The following is a 20,052-nucleotide window of genomic DNA, read 5'->3' on the forward strand; positions in this document are numbered from 1 at the left end:
ATTTCACCTCTCAAGACACTACTGAGCAAAGAGGTGACATTTCCAAATCACTGGAAACAACAACAGACTCTAGGAGTAACAGTTTATCCCTTCATATGACAGCTTCATCCTGTCAGAAGTTACTCAAATCCAGCAACAGAAACATCAGTAGCCTGGAGGAAGGGCTGAAAGTGCAGGAATAACTACTCTTTGAGAGTACTTTTATCAGGCTATTTCCACATCTAGGAAAGATGTCACCCATCAGCTGCACTGCTAACATACAAGCCCTCAAGCTTCCCACAATAAAAAGGAGGCTTTCCCCCCTCCTCCAACGGGGATCTTACCAGCAAATACACCTACCTGTTTGGCAGGTGTAAAGACAAAGCAGCCAGACACTTCCCAGCAGTGCCCAAGGACACAAGACTCAGACAATCCAACCGCAAGCATATTAATAGAGCTTAACACCAAGAACATTTTCACAGCCAAGGGCTGGGTAAAAATATTACTTCAATTGCTAAAAGGCTACAGGCATAACCAAACCCACATTTGCTGCACAAGCCCCATGCTGCTAGGCTGGCTATCAAGGTGTTACAAGTTCCTGCTGTGCAAACTGAAGTTTGGTAGCAGGTGTCTCTCGTTACAATGCACAGCTGAAGCATGGGGTAAAAATAGCAAAGGTCTTGAAAACATTGAATCTGTCTGATAAACCAATTTCAGCTAAAACAAACTGCTTTGTACCTGTATTTGTACTTACAATGAACCAGCAGACCCTCTTTGTGCCTACGATATTGTGTAGTAATTGCAATAAACCCGAGTGGTTTTAAGAACACTGAATTTTCCAAAAGGCAAAAAATATAGATAATGTAACTAATAATAGATAAAATATAGATATCCATTTTTCAGAATTCCCTGTTCATCACTCTGAGAGTTACCAGGCAGGTATCTTCCCACATAACAGCAAAATTAATGCTACATAACCAGCAGAAAGCTAACAAACTTCAGCAGTCCATTTGATGAATGCTGTTGTGCTTCACGAGAAGACTGGAGACACAGAAATGTGTTTGAAGCAACTGAAGTCTAAAATATTTGTTTCTGCTGATTATATGAAAGCCATCAGCTTCCTGAAAAAGATGATCTGCTTTCTTATTAATCTGAAAAGAGGAAATGAAGTTTGTAGGCATTTCTATCTTTAATTATTGTGCTTAATAACATCCGAGCTGTTTCTTTCAACCAAATCTGACAAATCTAAAATGTTCCAATGACTTTTACCAAAGCAGGTAGTTGAGCAGAAGCCAAAAACAATCTAAATCACTACTTCAGTCTGCTCAGACACCAAAAAACCCCGAGGCCAGAGCCGGGCAGGGATGTTCACAATGTGAATGCTGCTCCTTCTCACGAAAACCTTCAACTGGAGCACAGCAACCTCTTCCACAGCACTGTTTGTCTAGATAGCTGATATAGCTTCCAAAAATTTATAAGCTTCTACTGAAACTCTCTTTTAGAGAATTACATGGCATTCAGAGCATCATCTCTTACAAAGAGTATCTGCCACTTGATCAGTATGCTCAGTAGCTTTCAGACCACTCAGTAAAGACAAGCAGTGCAGACACACAAGGTATTACTCCTCATTAATTCTGCTTCTCAGGAAATTATTTGTTTCAAGTAGAGATGAAAAGCATTTACCAGCCACCATCTATGAAAAGCCACTGCAAAAGGTTACCAGAGCTGGCTGACAGCAACGCCTTTATCTTCATCGTTCCCCATTTACAAGTACACAAGATGAGAGAAATTCTCCTTTTTCACATAGCTCTTTTTTCCTACCTTGCTAAGAAAAAACTCCATGTTCTCTTATCTGTTTGTTCACTCCAGCACTTTTTGAATATCTGAGCACATGCATGGGGCTTTTCTTTGTTTAAGGTAATAAACAAATTTGAGAAACTGTCTGCAAAAAATACATAATATGTGCACTTAGCAGAAAGCATGTGCCAAACTTTAGACGCTCTCTGCAATCCTCATTTAGTTTCTTCTGTGCACACTGTGATGTGTCAGTCAACTTACACAGCTGTCTACAATTCCCTCGAACTTCATCAGAACAGAGAATAGGCCTGGAAATGAACGGGGGTTGTGCTGGTGAAATTATTGCATTTTGGACGTGTGCAGCTCTTGATACAGCCAATGAACTTGGCAGGTAAATGATGGAAGAAAGAGGGAGGTTGTACACGAGGAACTAATGAGGATGCTGCAGATTGCTATTTTCTATCACTTCAGAGTTCCTACGTGAGCATGGACAATCTAAACTATGTCGAAGAAGGCCCATAACGGCACATTCTTCATTTTTCAAACATCTACATTGGGCTATCATAGATCAATTCCAAAAAATACAACACACAAACAATGGTATCTGCAAGTACACTGCCTCCACCACCTTCTTTTGGGTATGTAAGAAAAAAATTAAGAAGAAAGGGAAGAGCTTGCATTAGCCCTTCTTTACTGGAGAGGATTCCATTCTGTTAGCCTTGGCTAGAATCCTGCTCTTTTCTTACTGCAAATACGTATCTATTATATAGAACTAAGAACTGCAAGATTCCATTTCATGATCTTCAAGAACTGTCTGAGGAACTCTGAGCCCAGCCCCCAAGTAAACTGAAAATCAGGAGTAAGAAGTAACAGCTGTGCTTTAAACATTAACATTTATCTGAAAAAAGTCCTCCCCATAGGAGTGGCACAAATACTGTATCTGCTGTCTCAAAAACATTTTTACCCGTGTGCTGTGCATGGGCTAGCCAATTACACAACAGGTGGTGTCTTTATTTACAAGGCAGTTAAGAAAAATTAGCTGAAAGCCTATGCAAAAAAGCCCACCAGAATTTTTTTTAATTTCTTATCTGGATTTGGCTATTATCAAAAAATAACAGGAATTATCATACTTAAAGTAAACTTAACTGTTCAAAAAGCTTTGGCAGAGGAAAGAGAGCCTATACTAGAGCCTGAATCAGTGAAAGTCTGGATATGTTTGTAGTAAATATAATGCAAGTGGGAACTGTCACCTCACAACTAAGAAAAGAAAAAGTGCTGGCAGCTTTCATGAGAAGGCTGGAGAAATGGCCTTTCTAGGGCAGCTCTGAGGGCATCTGAAGCTGCATGGAATGGCAACTGGAGATGCAAAGCAAGGAAAGATGAGAGAACACACAGAGATCATGACAGTGCTGACAAAGTGTGTAAGTGGGAATGCAGAAAGAGCAGCAAAAAGCTGAGAAAGGTCAATAAATCCCTAGTTCCTCAACAGCAGATGTCTAGGATTCCCTATGTATTTGAGAGTAGACAAAGACAAAGGTATACCTATACCTATGCAGAATTAGAAAGAGTGCTAGAAGACCTATAGCAACAAATAGAGGGTGAAATACAAGTGGGAATGAAGAGCTTGAGTGGAGAAATAACGAACACCAGTTAACAAAAAAATTAATCAAATACTATTAAGGAAAAAGCAGAAAAACAGAGAGGAATGTGGGATGCATGGCAGGCTTAATCTGGAAAATGCTTTAAATGTTATTTACAATTTCCCCTCAGATTGCTTTGGACACTACCTTGAAAAAATAATTAGTTGAAACTGTGTTTGGCATGAACTACAAACTGCACTTAAAACACATGAAGTATTATGCTGCTAGTATAACTCTGCAATTTCCAAATGCAAGATGCCATGCATGGAGCCGCTCAACAAAGCAGTCACTCTTTCTGGTTCCACTTCTCAGTGCTCTCTCCCCCCTGCTACCAGTTTAAGATGTCTGGAAGTCTTCATGTAAGGATTTCTCCACTACAATTTTTAAGATGATCAGTAATGCTTCATTTTCTGTACTGTACCAATTTTTTTTTGGCATAACTACACTCTCAGATGTAACCACCGGTCTACCCAGACTCTTGTCTAGTAATCGCTTTGCTGTCCCTCTTACATGAAATTTTTCTTAATATCCACAATATTAATACCAAAGGGTATTACACTATGGGTCATCTGCTTGATGAGTGCTCAAAGATTGAGTTACATTTTTAACTGACAGCCCTGTTCAGCAGTATATTATAGCTGTACCGCTGTGCAGCAGCCTAGAGCAGCCCCACAACGTACACACCAGATGAAACAAATACACATTTTGGACAGTGAAGCAGAGCTAAACCACTGGGATGTACGGCCATCTGCCTCTGCAGCTTCCTAAGCTCACCTGTGAAAATCTGCCCTCACAGAACCCGTTCCTTTCTTCTAACTTTTGGAGTCCATTCTTTCTTTCTTTTGCTTTATACTTGCCACAAGTTTACCTCTTCATCCTTCATCCCTCTGTTATATAAAAGTACAAGTCAGATGTTTCAGTTTCTTCTGCTCCTTGAGTTTTCCCTATTAATGAGATCTCATGCAGTTAATAACATTTTTTTCCCCCTACCATTTCTTTACTTTTTTTGCTGTCACTGCAGGCTGATATGAACAAAAAAGAAATGCAAGTATTTCCCATTTTCAAAATGCCTGCCACGTTATGCTGTTTCCATGAGATCAAAGTCTCAAAATATCTAAGGGTTAAATGCATCTTACAAAACACTGCAACATCTCACTGTTTCTATACACAAGTGCAAGCTTTACTTGGCACATGCAGGCAGGGAAGAACACTACCAGGGGGTGAGGAGTGCAGACACTTGTGTTTCCCAAAAGCAGCTTGTTGCTCAGTCTCCCTTCAGAGCACTGGGAAATAAAAGCCACTTAGTAAGATTAATTCTTTATTTCCCTGGGGAAAGCTATGGAACATCCATCTGTGCAATCATCTGTGCAAGTTAAACCTAGATAGAAGCCCTGCAGTTTATCTGTAACTTGACCCATGTCTTTGATACTGAACCTGATCCCTGGAGTGTCTCTATTTTCTAACCTACCTTGGTTAGAAAATTACCTCAAAAGTAATCAGTAAGAACACAGAAGTAACAGTAATCTTTTGCTTGGTTGGAGCAAAGTGAGCGAGCTCAACTCCTATTAATATTGTAAGCTGAAATAAACACGCCTTACTATTAGAATCCCACTACTAATATGCATTAGTTTAGATTGCACTATACTACATTAATCTAGTACATCATTGAGATCAATTAACGAACTTTGAATGTGCTGCAACTTCCTACTGTATTTTTATCTTTCCTCCCTAGAATGCATTACTAAACACCTCTGCAATCAATTAGTTCAGTTTACCAAGCTACCACTCATGCAGAAAAGCATTACGTCAAAACTAAATCAAAGTTCATCTCATATCTCAATTAAGGAGGTAAAATAAACAACTGTGGTGTTATATATGTAATATGCAAAGTAACACTAAAGAGTAATAGTGGCTGAATATCAGATAATAAGAGCAATAAAGTAATACTGCAGGCTAAACCAACTGACAATTTTAATAGGCAACCACTCCTTCTCAAGACTGAAAAGTTTAAGGCCAACAGATAGGAAGGTAGTCTGGACATGCCTCGCGAACTGCTGAACCTGGGCACTGCTCCTGATCAACAGAATGGTAACACCAAAGCTCTATTTGCATGCAGATATCCCAGAAACCTCGGCCAAAAGCTGGCTGTGACAGCGGAGTTAGTAAGACCTATGGGACCTAAGATTTGCTCATTAAGATTACATTAATGTAGTTTCATTCTTTGAGCTCAACTGATGCATTTTTTATACAAAGAGAAATACAAAGCAAAAAGTGGGTAAAACAGAGTTATGAGAAGTCCTTACAAAATTCCACATGGGACTAAGAAGATATAAATGATACATACGAAATATTTGTATCAATAAACTATTTAATACGAAGACATGATGTCTGAAGAAAACAACAACCAAAAACCAAAATAAGTCCCAGTGAAGTATTAGAAAGCTACATAGTGATTTGTGTAAATGTTACACAGCTGAAGCACAACACCTTCTGCTACAGGCTACCATGGAAACCAGAAATACAAACGGATTGAGAATCAGGTTATCAGACAAATCTGAGAGTAGGAATGTTCTTCACTGCTATCAGACAAAGTAACTTGGTATGGGCCTGCACTGCTGTCTTTCCTGTTTGTGTTTTCATACTGCTCTGTAAGCCCACACAGACATGATGTTTGGTGTGTCTGAACATCTTCACAGCTCAAATATAGGCCTTCAAAAAAACCAAAAGTTAACATAACTACATGTACACATTGCAAATTAAACTCTAGTCATATGAGTGAGGTTGGTAGAGAATAAGTTGTATTTTGCATACATCTCCAAGAATTCCAGTCTCCAGGCCAATTACAAGCCTTGGTTCTAATACCAATACTGCCTTGGTTCTAATACTAGCACTGGGAGGTTGGTGTGTCAAGTAACAACAAACAGGAACAAGATAAATAACATCACTTGAGAACAAAGAGCAAATTAACTCATGCAGGTTTCCTGCACAATTATGCATTAAAAATATAATAAGATTATATTATTTCTAACTCAGTTGAACAATTCAAAAGAGTTTGAATGTCCTATGGTTCCTTTGTTATTCCAGACATAGAACTCCAGTCCTGTAAGAGAACTACTCACAGGTGGCATCAGGAAGTGACTAGCAAACATTTCCTTCTGTATATTAATGGAAAGGACTTCATCTTCTCGATGCAATGCCAGTGGTAACTGCTGAAAAAGAATTACAGTCCAACAGCTGCCTGGAAAATTATAAATCAAAGTCCCTCAATCCATAAATTGATCTTCTCATAATTCAAAACGAAAAGCTATTCTGTCACTCGTCATTTATCCATTGGGCAAATAACACAGCAAGATAGGAACACAAATTTAAATGAGGGCTGCTCCGAAAGCAATGCCTCCTATTTTACTGGTCCGTGACACCAGAGGCAGACATTGGTGGGATGGCAGCAGAGGCTGAACCTTCCCATCAATATTCTGTTACACGTTATTGCCATGTGGCAGCAGAGGGGCCGTCTGACAGATGGAGTCTGACAGAAATGCAGATGAAACAAAGGTGTGTCACTGAATTCCTCCCTGTGGGAAAAAGAGACCCAGTGACATTCATCAGTGCTTGCTGAATGTTTCTGGAGACCAAACAGTTCATGTGAGCACAGTGAGGAAGAGGGTGGTGTGTTTCTGCAAAGGCAACAGTGGTCACCTCCAGTGATGCAGATTATGGTGAGCGCAGCACTGCTGGCAAAAATGCGCAGCTAATGGTGGTGACTATGTTGAAAAACTGTGCTTTGTAGCTGAGAATTCGCTCTATCAAGTGGTGTTATTTACTCATTGTAGTTTCCATGGAAATAAATAGGAGGTATTACTTTTGGAGTGACCTACTTACTTTTTTTCTGAAGCTGAAAACAACGAGGTTTGCTATTCCTCTACCAGTAGTGACCCCAGCTCTATGAAAATGTGATTGAGAGTCAGGCACAGTAACTAAGTTTATATTCTTCCCCCTTCAAAAACAAATGTTAGTGCATGTGCTTTTCTATTTTGAATTGCAAAAAACAGATTTTTTCTTTTTGCTACATCAGTTTTATAAGAAACGACTCATTGCAGATCTGAAGTAACTTGTTTTCAAAGACTTGGAAGAAGGGATTTTAATGAATTCCACTATGTTCCCCACTTGTATTTGCTTCACAGGAACTGAAAATCTTCCGCTGGCTCTATTCTCTAAAACACAGCACATTCATGTTACAAGACTTGGTGTAAGGGCAGAAAGAACGCTCAGCAACTTGACTTGTCCAGCAAATGTTGTCAGCTCCAAAACGTTCAATAATTCACTAAGTTTCACAGGGCTTTTTGTTGTAGTCTGAAGGGATTACGATTACTTCGAGGACTCAGTCTGAATCTACTTCAAACAAAAGTCACAAGAACTGTACCTGGTGTACCATAGAAGCTCCTTACAAATATCCTAGTACACTCAATGCAGTATGAATTGAAGGGGAAACTCCATTTCTTTATGTTCATAATTTAAGAAATAAAGAAGAGGCTCAATGAATCCAGCTCTAACTGGAAGAAATGACTCAGGATGTTACAAGAAGCTGTGGAAACACATCTGACCTCAGCTGAATTTTGCCTCTTTATTCTTCCTAGCCCTCGGGAAAAAACAGCTCAAAGGTAATCAGTAAGAACACAGAAGTAACAGTAATCTGCTAATCTCAGAAGATGATCTTCCTCATCTTTATTAATGAGTCACCCTGAGTGCATAATTAATTAAACTGATTTGAAGAATACAAGATGAAAACTATGGGCAAAAATGGTTTGAATCAATCCAACAGAAACTTGTCACACATTTACTTCACCAAAAGCTAAAGTTCCACCATCACCACCACATCCACCAAGCTATTTTCAGCTACATTATTTAGAAAAAAAAAAAAAAAAAAAAAAAAAGTAGTATTTATTTCCATCATCAAATAGATGTATAATAGTTCTCAATTTAATAAAAGAAAGGCTACTTAACTGTTAGGTCCCTCTGAAATTTCCTCATTACAGAGTAGCATAATTAAAGGGACTTAAATGACTTTCCATTTCCATATGTATACCACATGAGGTACTTACTAATCAGCTTTGGTCTCCTGAAATGAAAATGTATCTCTTTCTTTTAATAGTTGGTCATAAACTATTTTTCTTAACAGCTCTTGTGCAGAACTGCTCTTCCACATTACTTTGTGTACTTAAGGGATGCCAGTACAGTAAACGATGTGGCTTTCCTCTCTCGAATATACTATCTTCCACTCTGTTCCAGATATCTTACTTCATTCATTAATTTTACTATTATTCTCCTCCCTGAGCTCTGAAGGATTACTGTGACTTCCGTTCCCAGAAGCAAATTACACCTATGTAAAATTCCAGTCTGTCATCTCTGCAAGAATAACCACCCTTAATGAGGACTACATTCTTTTGCTAGTAGTTTAATGATTTTATTTCTAAACTGTTTAAAAGTCGAGGAGCATTCTCTGATCAGTCTGATTGGCATGCCATTAGTTCACCTGAGGATGTCCTATCTGGAGGTTTGTGATTCTTCCTTCCAAGCAATTTTTGGTATATCACTTGTTTTTACTGCTTGAAATGGGACTGGTTCTGCCTTTTGCTGCAGCACTTTCTCTAACTGGATGATACAGAAACCTCTTGTAACAGGTGCTCTGTGGTGATCCAATTTACCACCTTCCACAGCTGCATAAACAGGACCCCAGTGCAACCCCTGAAAGAAAATTTTAATTTGTTTGAGCTGCAATATTTAAGTTACGAAACATTCACAACTACCCAGGCCAAATTTTTAAGAACAATCACTCCACAACGTTAATAATGTTTTTAAACTGCTATCACTCTTTGGTGGTATTTTAGTAAAGCATTACCTCTACCTCTTCCAAGGCACTGCTTGCGTAACTTAATGGCTCGATTCATACAGCTGGCCATATTGTCCATCCAGGGTCTGAGCTGGGAATAAACGTGTCAGTAGCAAACGTATTCTTATCATACTGAATTAGATCTGAAGCAGAATTTGTTTTAGTGGGTTTAGAATCTAATAGGAGCATATTTCAAGTAATGTTATCAGCTATATACACATATGGTCAGCAAGAACATTACTGCCTGTATCTTCCAACCTGAGCGATACTATGATTCTATGATTCAATGTGTAACTAAATCAGCTTTCATTCCCAAAAGTTTCTGAAATTTCTAGGCCCTCTTTCCACGACCATGGTTTCCTAAGTCACAACAACTCACAAGCAATCTAGATTCATTTCAATAATCAACAGCAGGGATTGCGATAAATCTGATGACTACATGAAAGGTATTTCAAAAGACGACGTTATGACTTTGCAGGGATTTGTTTTGCAGCAGGTGGTGCCTATTAATCTCAGCAGGCTGCTCCTGAGAGAAACCATCTTCTCATCAGTCAAAGCTGTTTTAACTTTGTAACTCCCGAATTCAGCCCTTTCTGAAATTGACCAGTTTCAAACTGAAATGCTACAGATGGTGAGCATGAATATCAGTTGTTCTAAGCTAAAATTTAACCTGACGGTATGAACTGAAAGAGGAGACAAACATTTCTACTGATGTACCCACTTCTCATTTGATGACAAGTTACCCAAGAACTGGGATCACCTTTGCTTTTTTAAGCAAAGGCACAGACAGTGCTGGAAAGGCTGCTCCTCAGTGCTCCTGCAAGAGTTGATCATACTTTTGTTTGATGCCCTTTTCTGTTCTCCCAGGTATCCCCAAAATTTGTACTGAGCTTCTTGCTTGAGGCAAAAGACAACATGGAGGTAAAGGACATATGTAACAGCGTTCTGTAATAGATCTGAGCCTTGTCACACCAGAATATGTCATAACGACCCACTAAAAGGAGGAGGAAAGGTTAAAGCTCATGCGGTCATGATTCAGGTTAAAAAAGATTGAGGGAGTAGATTGATGTAAAGAGCTAATAAAGCATGCAATATTAAAAAGAAATTACTGAAGCCTATAGTTCCCTTAATGCAAGAGAGAAAGAATCAAAATTACAGTGTTACCTGAGAGAAAAGTCATTTTTTGAACTTAATTCCTACCCTTTGCCTGTAGTCAGACTCCAGCTTCAGCAGAAAGTGTAAGTTTGGAAAGACAAGAGAGATGAGGAGCCTTTGCATTTGTCACCTCTTAAGAATGCACTGAGATCTAGTGGTATTTGATGGCTTTTTATAATTAGTTTTTGTCTCAACAGAAAGTCCCTCTGAAGTCATCAAAAACAAACAAACAAACAAAACCTAGCAAATGTTATTAAAACATTGGTAAAGAAGAACTCATGCACAGGCACAATTTGCTCGTACGTCTTAGAAGAGTACTGTCCAACAAAAATCCCTACTCTGTTATGGCTTTTTGTTGTTGTTTTTTTTTAAATCTGTTTGACACAGAAAACAAACAGAGAAAATCATACAGATGTGACCAGTAAGACAACAACTCTTCTGAATCCTGAACATCAAGAGGTTTGATTGGTCTTCTCTTTAAAAACAGCTGAAGCATCATCACTTATCTGCAAGATTTCTCACACAGTGACTTCATAATCACAATGAGAACAACAATTTACCAGGTCCATACCTATGTCATTAAATGACTATGGTAGAGAACAAGTGGGAACATCAGAAAGCCTTGTATAACTTAGGCTCAGAGAGCACTACCAAAAATGCTACACACTATGAATTTAATAAGTGGTGCACAAGGGTAGAACATAAACTTTGTTCCACACTTACAAGGAGCAATTTCATCTTCAGCAGAGATTTGAACACACGATACAGCACTGGCAGTGCAGAACTCGCTCCTGGACTGTAACTACAAAGGTAGTTTGTTCTTCCCTATGTCACACGTTTGAGTGCTCTAAAATATTCCAGTATTGAATGTCCTGTCAGTTAACTGAATAAATTTGTTTTTGATAATCTGGAAATTTAAATTAATTCACATGAATTAATCAGGTAATATCTTGATTTAAAGCCATCTTATGTTTGGTTTGTCATTGTACTTGATGTAAGAATAGATAAACGTATTGCTGAGAAAGTAATCTATTTTTAAAAAGCAGTTTAGTTTAAATCATTGCTGCTTCTGTTACCAATTGCTAGGGTGAACTCCTGGACTGAAGTCAGACCTCAAACCAGCAGGTATTCCATTCAGTGATTCTGGAACCACAGACCCAGCATGGCCCTCACTCACATCTCTGCACTGCACACTCAGCAGATTTCTGCAAGGTTTTTCCCACTACTTCCTGAAAGCAGGATGCACCTTTGGGGAAAAAATGGACATGGGCTCAAAGGTACTCATTAAAACATGATGTGCTGCTTCAGACCTTCTTCATACTTTCACAGCTGAATTATTTTACTTCTAATTTTTCACGGCTTTCCATCCCTGGAAACATCAGGGAAATGCAAGGCTTAAAACCAGAGTTCTGCAGCTATTCTGCCCACAGCCAAAGACATTTTGAAGAGGTAAAGAACATAAAAAATAGTGAAGAAATGAACATGAGATGAAAAGCACAGATACGTTCTGCAGAGAAACTGGAAGCAAGACGGAAAGCCTTTATGAACTACAAGTCACCAACAGTGAAGCTAAGGCCTGAGCTCCAAGAAATTCAACAAAAATCAGCCATTTGCAAATGCTCACTAAAAAAGAAGGGAAAAAGAAAAAAAAAAGAGATCTAAACATAACCATATCACCTGTCAAGTATTTTATATTACATTCTAACCTGACTTATCTTCATTTAAAGAAATGAACTGATGAGGGATTTAAAGTAGCTCTGGTAATCTGATCTGCTTTCCACCCAAGCCAGGTTTATAGTTTGCATCTTATTTTCACTTAGAATTTGGTAAGCTTTCATTTCATGATAAACACTAAAAATGACCCCGAGGCTCAGAATCAAAATGTATGAAGTTCAGAACTGGTTTATCTACACCACAGACTAAACTAAGAAGAAAATAAAGTCACTTCCATTCTTCAGTCCTGCATATTCTTGAATGTGGTTAGCAGAATCCTTTTAATGCCTAATACAGGTTTTGGGGGTGTATTTTTATTTCTGTATGCCTTGCGTAGAAGGTATTTTCTAAAACCATGACATCACCAGGACTTAAAACATATACAGGCAAATGCCTTCTTTTTGCATGCACACTGCTCCTTTACCTTGCAGCTTCTCCCCTATACTCACACACTAAAAAGGGATTTTACTAAAATAAAAAAAAAACAACAAAGAGAAAGCATATTTTACACCTGAATAAAAATACAAAGTCCAACATAATGAAGAACCTTATTTTCAATTATTTTAAAAAAATTAAATACATATAAGCTATTAATTTCTTAATAGTACATGAATGACTGAAGAAAGTGTTTTCCACATGCCAAAGCTAGTAACATTTCCCACCAGCAATTCTGCAGTTCCTTATGTAAAGACAATTTGCAGAAAATTATTCTTATCATTCATCCTTCTTTCAGTGCTCAATAACGTCTGTAAGATCAGTATTATTCCACTGATCACAAAACAAAATTCTGTGCAAGTAAGTAACTGATGTATGACTGATTCTTTCTAAACCAAACCATTATTCTATTTACAACATCATAGCCTTATTAAAGCATTATTAATTGAAGCAAATGTTACTATTTCCTGTTTAATTTGCTTTCTGAAATCCTGCCCAAGAGCAATGCAAGCAGTTGTTTCTTCATTTGTTTTGCCAGATTATGCAATGGACACATCACAGTGCTTTTTCCTGTTCTTAGCCTTCAACTTCCTTTGGCGAAATATAAATCCATTAGCTTGCTCCATGCCCTTAATTAAGAGCACAGAACATGAGTAGATCCCAAAATGAGCATGTGTCTTGGACTCACGCGAGCTAGCTCCTAAATCCTGCACTTGTTGATTCCGTTTCTGTGATCATTTGATCACAGCATTTTTCAGAGCATCTTACAGGAATGCGTGAGGAATGATGAAGCGCTCCAAGTGAAGGATGCTGATCCCTAAGTGCCTGATTCACAAGGAGAGCCTCAGCAATAAACATCCTGCTGTGCACAAAGCTCTTACACAGATTCCTGCTTTCTTGCAATTACAAAAAGGCAACCCTAAAACCCACTAGCAGTCAGGGCTGACAGGTGGCAGTATGAACGTTTTTCATTAACATCTGATTCCACAAACAGAGCAAAGTGAAGCTTCTGATGGGAAACAAGACATAAGAAACTTCATAAAAAGGAAATCCACTAATTTCCCTGAGCAACAGTACTACTCCTAAGATCAGCTTTAGTGTGCCCTATCACATAACTTTTTCTAAGGGAGAGCCCCCTAAAATCCAGACAAGGCTGCCACACGAAGCAATTAACAGTGAGGGCGTTTTGCCAGTTTTGTTCCTTCGGTAACTGGTGTCCTGAAGCTGGTCAACACCAGGCACAGCTAGCAGAGGACACAGTGCTCAAATCACCTTGTAAAATCCTCTCAAGAATTTGCAGGTCTCTGGTTTACCTATCAGAAAAGAAATGAGAGGGAGAGAACAAATGGCAGTGATTTTGCTACATACTTAGAAGTAGTCAAGAGGTTCTCCCCTTCAACATGTGAGTGAGCTTTTTTCCTTCAAAAGAAAGCTGCTTCTCTTACATGAACCTGATAGGTCGGTTTGTCCTTCACAGCTTAAGAGGTGGTTTCAGCCACTAATTGCTTCTGGTTAGGAAAAAAGATACATTTATTCCGCAAGTATGGCTCTCAGCCTTTAAAATCCAGAAAGGTCAGAGTGCTTATGGGGTTTTCTGTTTGTTTTGTACCAATAACAGAAGGCAAAAGCACACAGCAATGCAGATACGCAAATCAGCTCTAAATCCATGGAGCTCCAGAAATGGAAACAGCCTGGTTGTCATAGCAGCAGAGCATGCTACCTGAGCTAATTACTCAGTCTGAGAGGCAGAGCTAATTAGCCCAGAAGCAGCATCACACTGACACAGATCCTTCAGGGACCCGGGCACACATCCTGCTGCTGAGACATTTCAGCTTACTTGCAGCTAGCATGAAAGAAAAAAAGTTCCTTCAGATAAGAAAGCAACTGAAAAGAGCTCTGAAACAAACGCAGCAGACTGACACTGAGCTGCAACGCCAGAGGACAGCTGTATCCTCACTGCCACAGATCAAACTACCAAATCTGCACTGGCAAACTCAGTTGCACAGATGTACTTATTCCCTCCTGTCAAGTGGAAGCAACCAGTTTATCACCACAACAGCCTAAATTCTATAAGCTCCCTGTTATTTAAGAATGCAAACTGCTGCATTTAGTTTCTGGCAGACCTGGAAGAACGCAAATACAACACCTGTGTTATGAACTGTGAATACTGTAGAAAACAAGTATTACCAAACAAACAAATCTTCTTCCTAGGACTGGAAACAGCATTTATTTATGGTTTTTCCAAAAGCAAAAGCTTTTTAAAAACTGAACATTAACTTTTCATCTTTCAAAGCCACCAGCTAACTTAAGAACTTCCCTCTAGAAAACGAGAAGCATCTTAAAGTGGGAGGAAACAAGAAAACACATTTATCAATTTGCCAGTTCTTGGCAGCCATTCTTCTTTCATAGAAGCAGCACAAACCATCACAAAGAACACTACATCAACAGAGTGTCAAAGGAAAGGATTTTTGCTGGAATTCTTGAGGAGAGTAAAATAAAGGAAAACCTGAACTGCTTTCATGTTTTTGTAACCAAAATCAGCAAAGGCAATAAACATAAATGTTGAGTGGGAAAACTAGTGCAAAAATGGTGTAAAAAATTAATTTAGGCCCTTTGAAAATCCAATTATTGGATGGAGATGCTTTTGTTAGCTTAACAGGACAACCACTGCATTCATAATCACCTTTAAAATGTAGGAAAGATTATGGAAGTCATCCTGAAAATAATTCTCTCATGTTTTAATTGTCATAATTACACAAACCAGAACACATCATACACAAAGTAACTGATTAAATACTCAAAAGTGCTGACAAAGAAATAAGCAGACACTTGAACATTGGTTAATATTTATTGGAAGTTACACATATCTCACACGTTAGCCTGCACAATACATAACATTTTCCATTTCTAAATAATTGATGCTATGTGACTGCTTATTCCTACTTGCAAGAAGTCACCTTCTCATTTCAGGAAAATCTCTAAGCAAAACTGAAGGATGCCAAAACTCATTCAAGCATACGTGCAGCCCAATAGAATGGAATTAATGTGTAAAAATCACTATTTCTCTGATTATAAATATTTTTGTCAGGTTCAGTACTGCTGCCAAATAAAGCTGTTAAGTTTGGTACCTAAACAGTCTCTAATACAAGTCAGAAGAGGCACCTACTCTTCACCTATTTGAAGGTTTTGAAATAAATGTCAAGCTAAGTGTATTTTACATATATTTAGATATCAAATATTTCTATTTGCTAAACTCAGTGTCCCTTTCAAAGCTCCCTGGGGAGCCTCCTCCCAAGTTAGTTGCTGCTCTCCTTCCTCAATTAATACTCACAAAGTTACATCTGTTAGTGGTTAGCATTTAGATCAGACTTCTATTTTAGATTAGAAATTAAAATGTCATATTTGGGAGGAAGTTTTTCAGCCAGAGGGTGGTGAGGCACTGGCACAGGTTGCCCAAGGAGGCTGTGGATGCCCCATCCCTGCAGGCATTCAAGGCCAGGCTGGATGTGGCTCTGGGCAGCCTGGGCTGCTGGTTGGTGACCTGCACACAGCAGGGGTTGGAAGCAGATGAGCACTGTGCTTCTTTGCAACCCAGGCCATTCTGTGATTCTATGATATAATAGAGCATGTATTCTTCCAATGAAAAGGAAACTTCCTCACACAAACACAGAAAATGGCCAAATTTCCAGACCTCATCTGCTCTAAGGATGGCTTACTGCAGGTCTTACTCTAAGCGGCCTATCAAGGAAATCCACCATCTTGTGGTAAAGCTTTTACTTTTTGCAGTGGACAAGCATGCTTACAGCATGAGAGTGAGAAAAGGCAGAGCTGGGAATGGTGAAGAACAGAGCTGTTTGCCAGGGTTTTAACCCTCCTCACAGCTGTTTTGCACCCACTGCAAAAACTCCAGCACAGAAACAAATCCCTCCACCCCCATGCTATAAAGCCAAGGGACAAGTCATCTTTGCCTCCTTTTTCTTGCCCTTGCTATTTGAAACCCGAAGGCAACTAAAGCGAACTCAGCAGAGAGATTCCCTGTGAATGCAAAACTATTTACCATAAATCCATCAAACAAATAAAAATATAAAACCCAACAACAGCATACAGATTAAATGACATCAGCCACTTGAAGTGCTGTGCTTCACAGCCAATAATGGATAGCTTTTCTGGGAAGCATTTGCTCCAATAGCATACGGCTGACAGCGGGCATTCAGCCTCAGCAGTCAGTAACAACATGTTTAAAATAACATGATTCTTCTGAGATTTTAAGTGCTGCCTTCTCAAATGGGGAAATGTAGGAATTAGGGAAGAGCAGCCAAGGAATGAAGGTGTAGAAGTCTGGTCTTTTTTCCACACGCACTTTCAAAATAAAGTGGTAAAAATAATTAAAAAATAAAAAAAGCTCAACCACTTTCACATAAGCAGCCAAACAAGTCTGGAAAATATTTCAGGTAATCTGTGTGAAGAGCACAGACACAGGCTGGTATCCTAAACCCCAAGCTTCAGTCCTTCCATAGCTCCTGTCTTTCCTACCATCCATAAATAACTTTGTTTTGTTAAGCTACTAAAACACACTTGCTGAAGCTACTGTTGGCTGACATTTCTTTCTCTCTGATGCTTTTACCTGTACCTGGGACTTCTCCTTATATTTAAGAAGGAAGAAAATGGACTTCTGACTAAATCATTGGATGGTCTGACAGTATATTTACATGCCAGTTACAAAATGGAATAAAAGTATTTTTGAATTGTAGGTTATTTTCAATAATACTCCAGGCAAATCATATGAAACATTATTAAACTATTAACAGTTTGGCTCTGGGTGCTACAGACTGGAGTTTTGCCTTTCACTCTTTTCAAGGTTGAGTTAACTGTAAAATGGCAATACATGAAAAATTCATTACAAAGCACACTGTAGAACAGAATACTGGAAAGAGCAGCCCATGCTAGATAAATGGAGACTGATTAAATAGGGTGTAGAAGACTATCCACTGGCTGCTGGCTTGATACAGTATTACAGAAGAAGAATTGAGATTGGTGCTTCAGGGAAAAAAAAAACAACAAACCAAAAAGCCAAGAACAGCTTCTGTCTTCCTATTTGAAGGCAACTCAAGCCCGACTCCCTCCTCTTCAGTTAAAAAAAGGCTTATTTTCCTAGAGAAAGAGAAAAAAAGGCAGTTGAAGTATAGTTACACCTACTAATTCTTGTAATAAAAAAATTAGGGAGGAAGAGAAAGGGGAAGTAAAGATACGCCTACCTTGATTAACAGATCTTTGGTCTCCTTTTGCTGACGAGCAGAGTGTCTCTGTGAGGATTTGTACACTTTAGGATGATGACAGGAAAGTGAGAAAAAGAAAGGGTATGCCCTTGACAAACAAGCTTTAATAAAATTACTCCTGAATGCAGACAATATTTCTGTATAAACCATGCACACACGGAATACCTCCGCACACCTCCCACAACAGAATCAGCATTTTCACTAAGACAACGTGTATGGCTGTCAGATTTATTCTATACAACTTGTTCCCAACGTTCTGTACCTCGACATCCTGAACACTGGATAAAGAAGTTGATTAAATCCAGAAGTGCTATGTCCCTGTCTTGTTTATATGATTCAATCCAGTCGTCCACCACAGACTGTCAAGAAAAAAAGAATACTGATCAGACACTCTCAAAAAAACATTTTATTAAAGGCAAAGTATTTATTCTTTTCAGAATCTAATTTCATAACTGAGAATTTATTTTACATAATTACACGTGTATACAAATGCAGAAATCTGTACACCTTCTCTCAGGGTGGAGACAGAACAAATATTGTTAGAGAGCAGAACCATATGCACTGTTTTCCATAGTATAATCACATAAAACACAGGTTCAAATTCAGATTACTTTAATTCCTGAAAATTCTACTTGCAGTATTTATCCAGTTTCACACTTGCATTAAAAAAACAAAGACTATGATTACATACAGAGTGACCAACATACATGCCCAGGAAACTAATGAGCAGAAGTCATTTGGGGATAAAAAAAAATGAATTTACACTGCATAATGAACATGTCAATATTTATAGAGGTCTAAATACTGCATCAATCATTCAGAAACACTGTACGTAGCTCAAGAAGGCAGAATGAAATAAGTATTTTGTAAACAAATCCCATATACAGAAGTTGCTTTTATACTGTTTGGAAGTCATTAAGCCACCTGAGTCTCAGTATACGAAGCACAGTCAGTTTCAAACCGTGCTCAGAACTGTATTTAGTCAGATGTCTTTATCATCACTGATCAGCAGGCACAGCACGCGGCCATTGCTATGAATCATAGCAGGGGAGAGGACAGAAAGCACACAGGTGTCGAGGTTTGTATTTGTCATGTATTAATCTCTGGGGACACAGAACGTGCTTCAGTGGCTTGATGAAAACATCCAATAAATGAATTTTGCCAGTCAACATAAAAGTGCAATCACATCACTGGAAAGGGCCAACAGCAGTTACACACCAGCTGAAATGAATGCAGAAACACATAATGAATGGCAAAGCCCATAGGTGCTTCCCTGACACTTTGCCTACAGTTCTGACTGCAGAACTATCAATGCAGGGGAGACCCATGATTTTTAAACCTCCCAAAGTCACTAAAATGAAGCAACGAGGAAGAACCAAAGAAAGAAACTGTGGAAATAATTTTAAAACTACAGTAAAAAAGCAAGAGGGTTGTGTGGGTTGCTGAGGTCTTTAGCAATGCACGAACGACTTCCTTCCATGTCACTGATACACAGTATTATCAGAGCTCTCCATTCTGAGTTCCTCAGTAACACGAGCAGGGACTGTCGTGAATTGTACGTGCTTAATGTCACTATGATGTCATGTTTTACTCATTTCGTTAGGAGAAAAAAAATCCTTACTGCTTCGTACATGAGACAGCACTCACCAGGAGAAGCATGATGAGGCTTTTGGAGCATACCTGACAAATGGATTCTTGTATTTTGAAGTTTGGGTTTATAATGCTTTTCTTTCTATGTATTTGCAAGAACAGCATCTGCAAAATTAGCCAATATGCTCCATCTTTAACACAAATCACTACGCTTGTTCTTAACCCAAGTCAGGATGAGACTATCCGCAGTTATTCAACAACCAGCATAAATCCCTACACATCCCAATTGCCAGGAAACTAAGTTTTTGGAGGTTTTGCCTACCAACACACTCACACACATGCACAGTAGAAGCACTGTCTATCTGCTCCTCAAAAGGAAACAAAAAAGGAAGACTTGGCTCAAATTAACCTAGTTGAGAAAACATAGAGCAAAACCATTCAGAATGTTTCACCATTATTTCAGCACGAATGTAGACCTGTTCCTCTTAGTACCAATCGCCTGCAGAATTCTCCCAGCCCATAAAACCAAATATAGCCAAGTGTGAAATTTTTTTACTAAGCCAAATATTAACCAAGCTTA

At 38.7% G+C, this 20,052-nt stretch overlaps 1 protein-coding gene across 2 annotated transcripts in view; it reads right to left on the reverse strand.

Annotated features, from left to right (window-relative positions):
- The window catches only part of STAG1 (stromal antigen 1), a 128,084-nt gene that overhangs the window by 81,886 nt on the left and 26,146 nt on the right, over positions 1–20,052 (reverse strand). For both annotated transcript variants that reach the window (XM_042820593.1, XM_042820595.1), the window contains exon 4: positions 18,145–18,241. In XM_042820593.1, coding sequence (XP_042676527.1) covers positions 18,145–18,241 — 97 coding nt within the window. The remainder of the gene's footprint in view (positions 1–18,144; positions 18,242–20,052) is intronic.

The sequence above is a fragment of the Centrocercus urophasianus genome, unplaced genomic scaffold (genome assembly GCF_019232065.1).
Source record: "Centrocercus urophasianus isolate 14NV4802_14NV808 unplaced genomic scaffold, USGS_Curo_1.0 seq_19, whole genome shotgun sequence".
NCBI classification, from domain to species: Eukaryota; Metazoa; Chordata; class Aves; order Galliformes; family Phasianidae; genus Centrocercus; species Centrocercus urophasianus.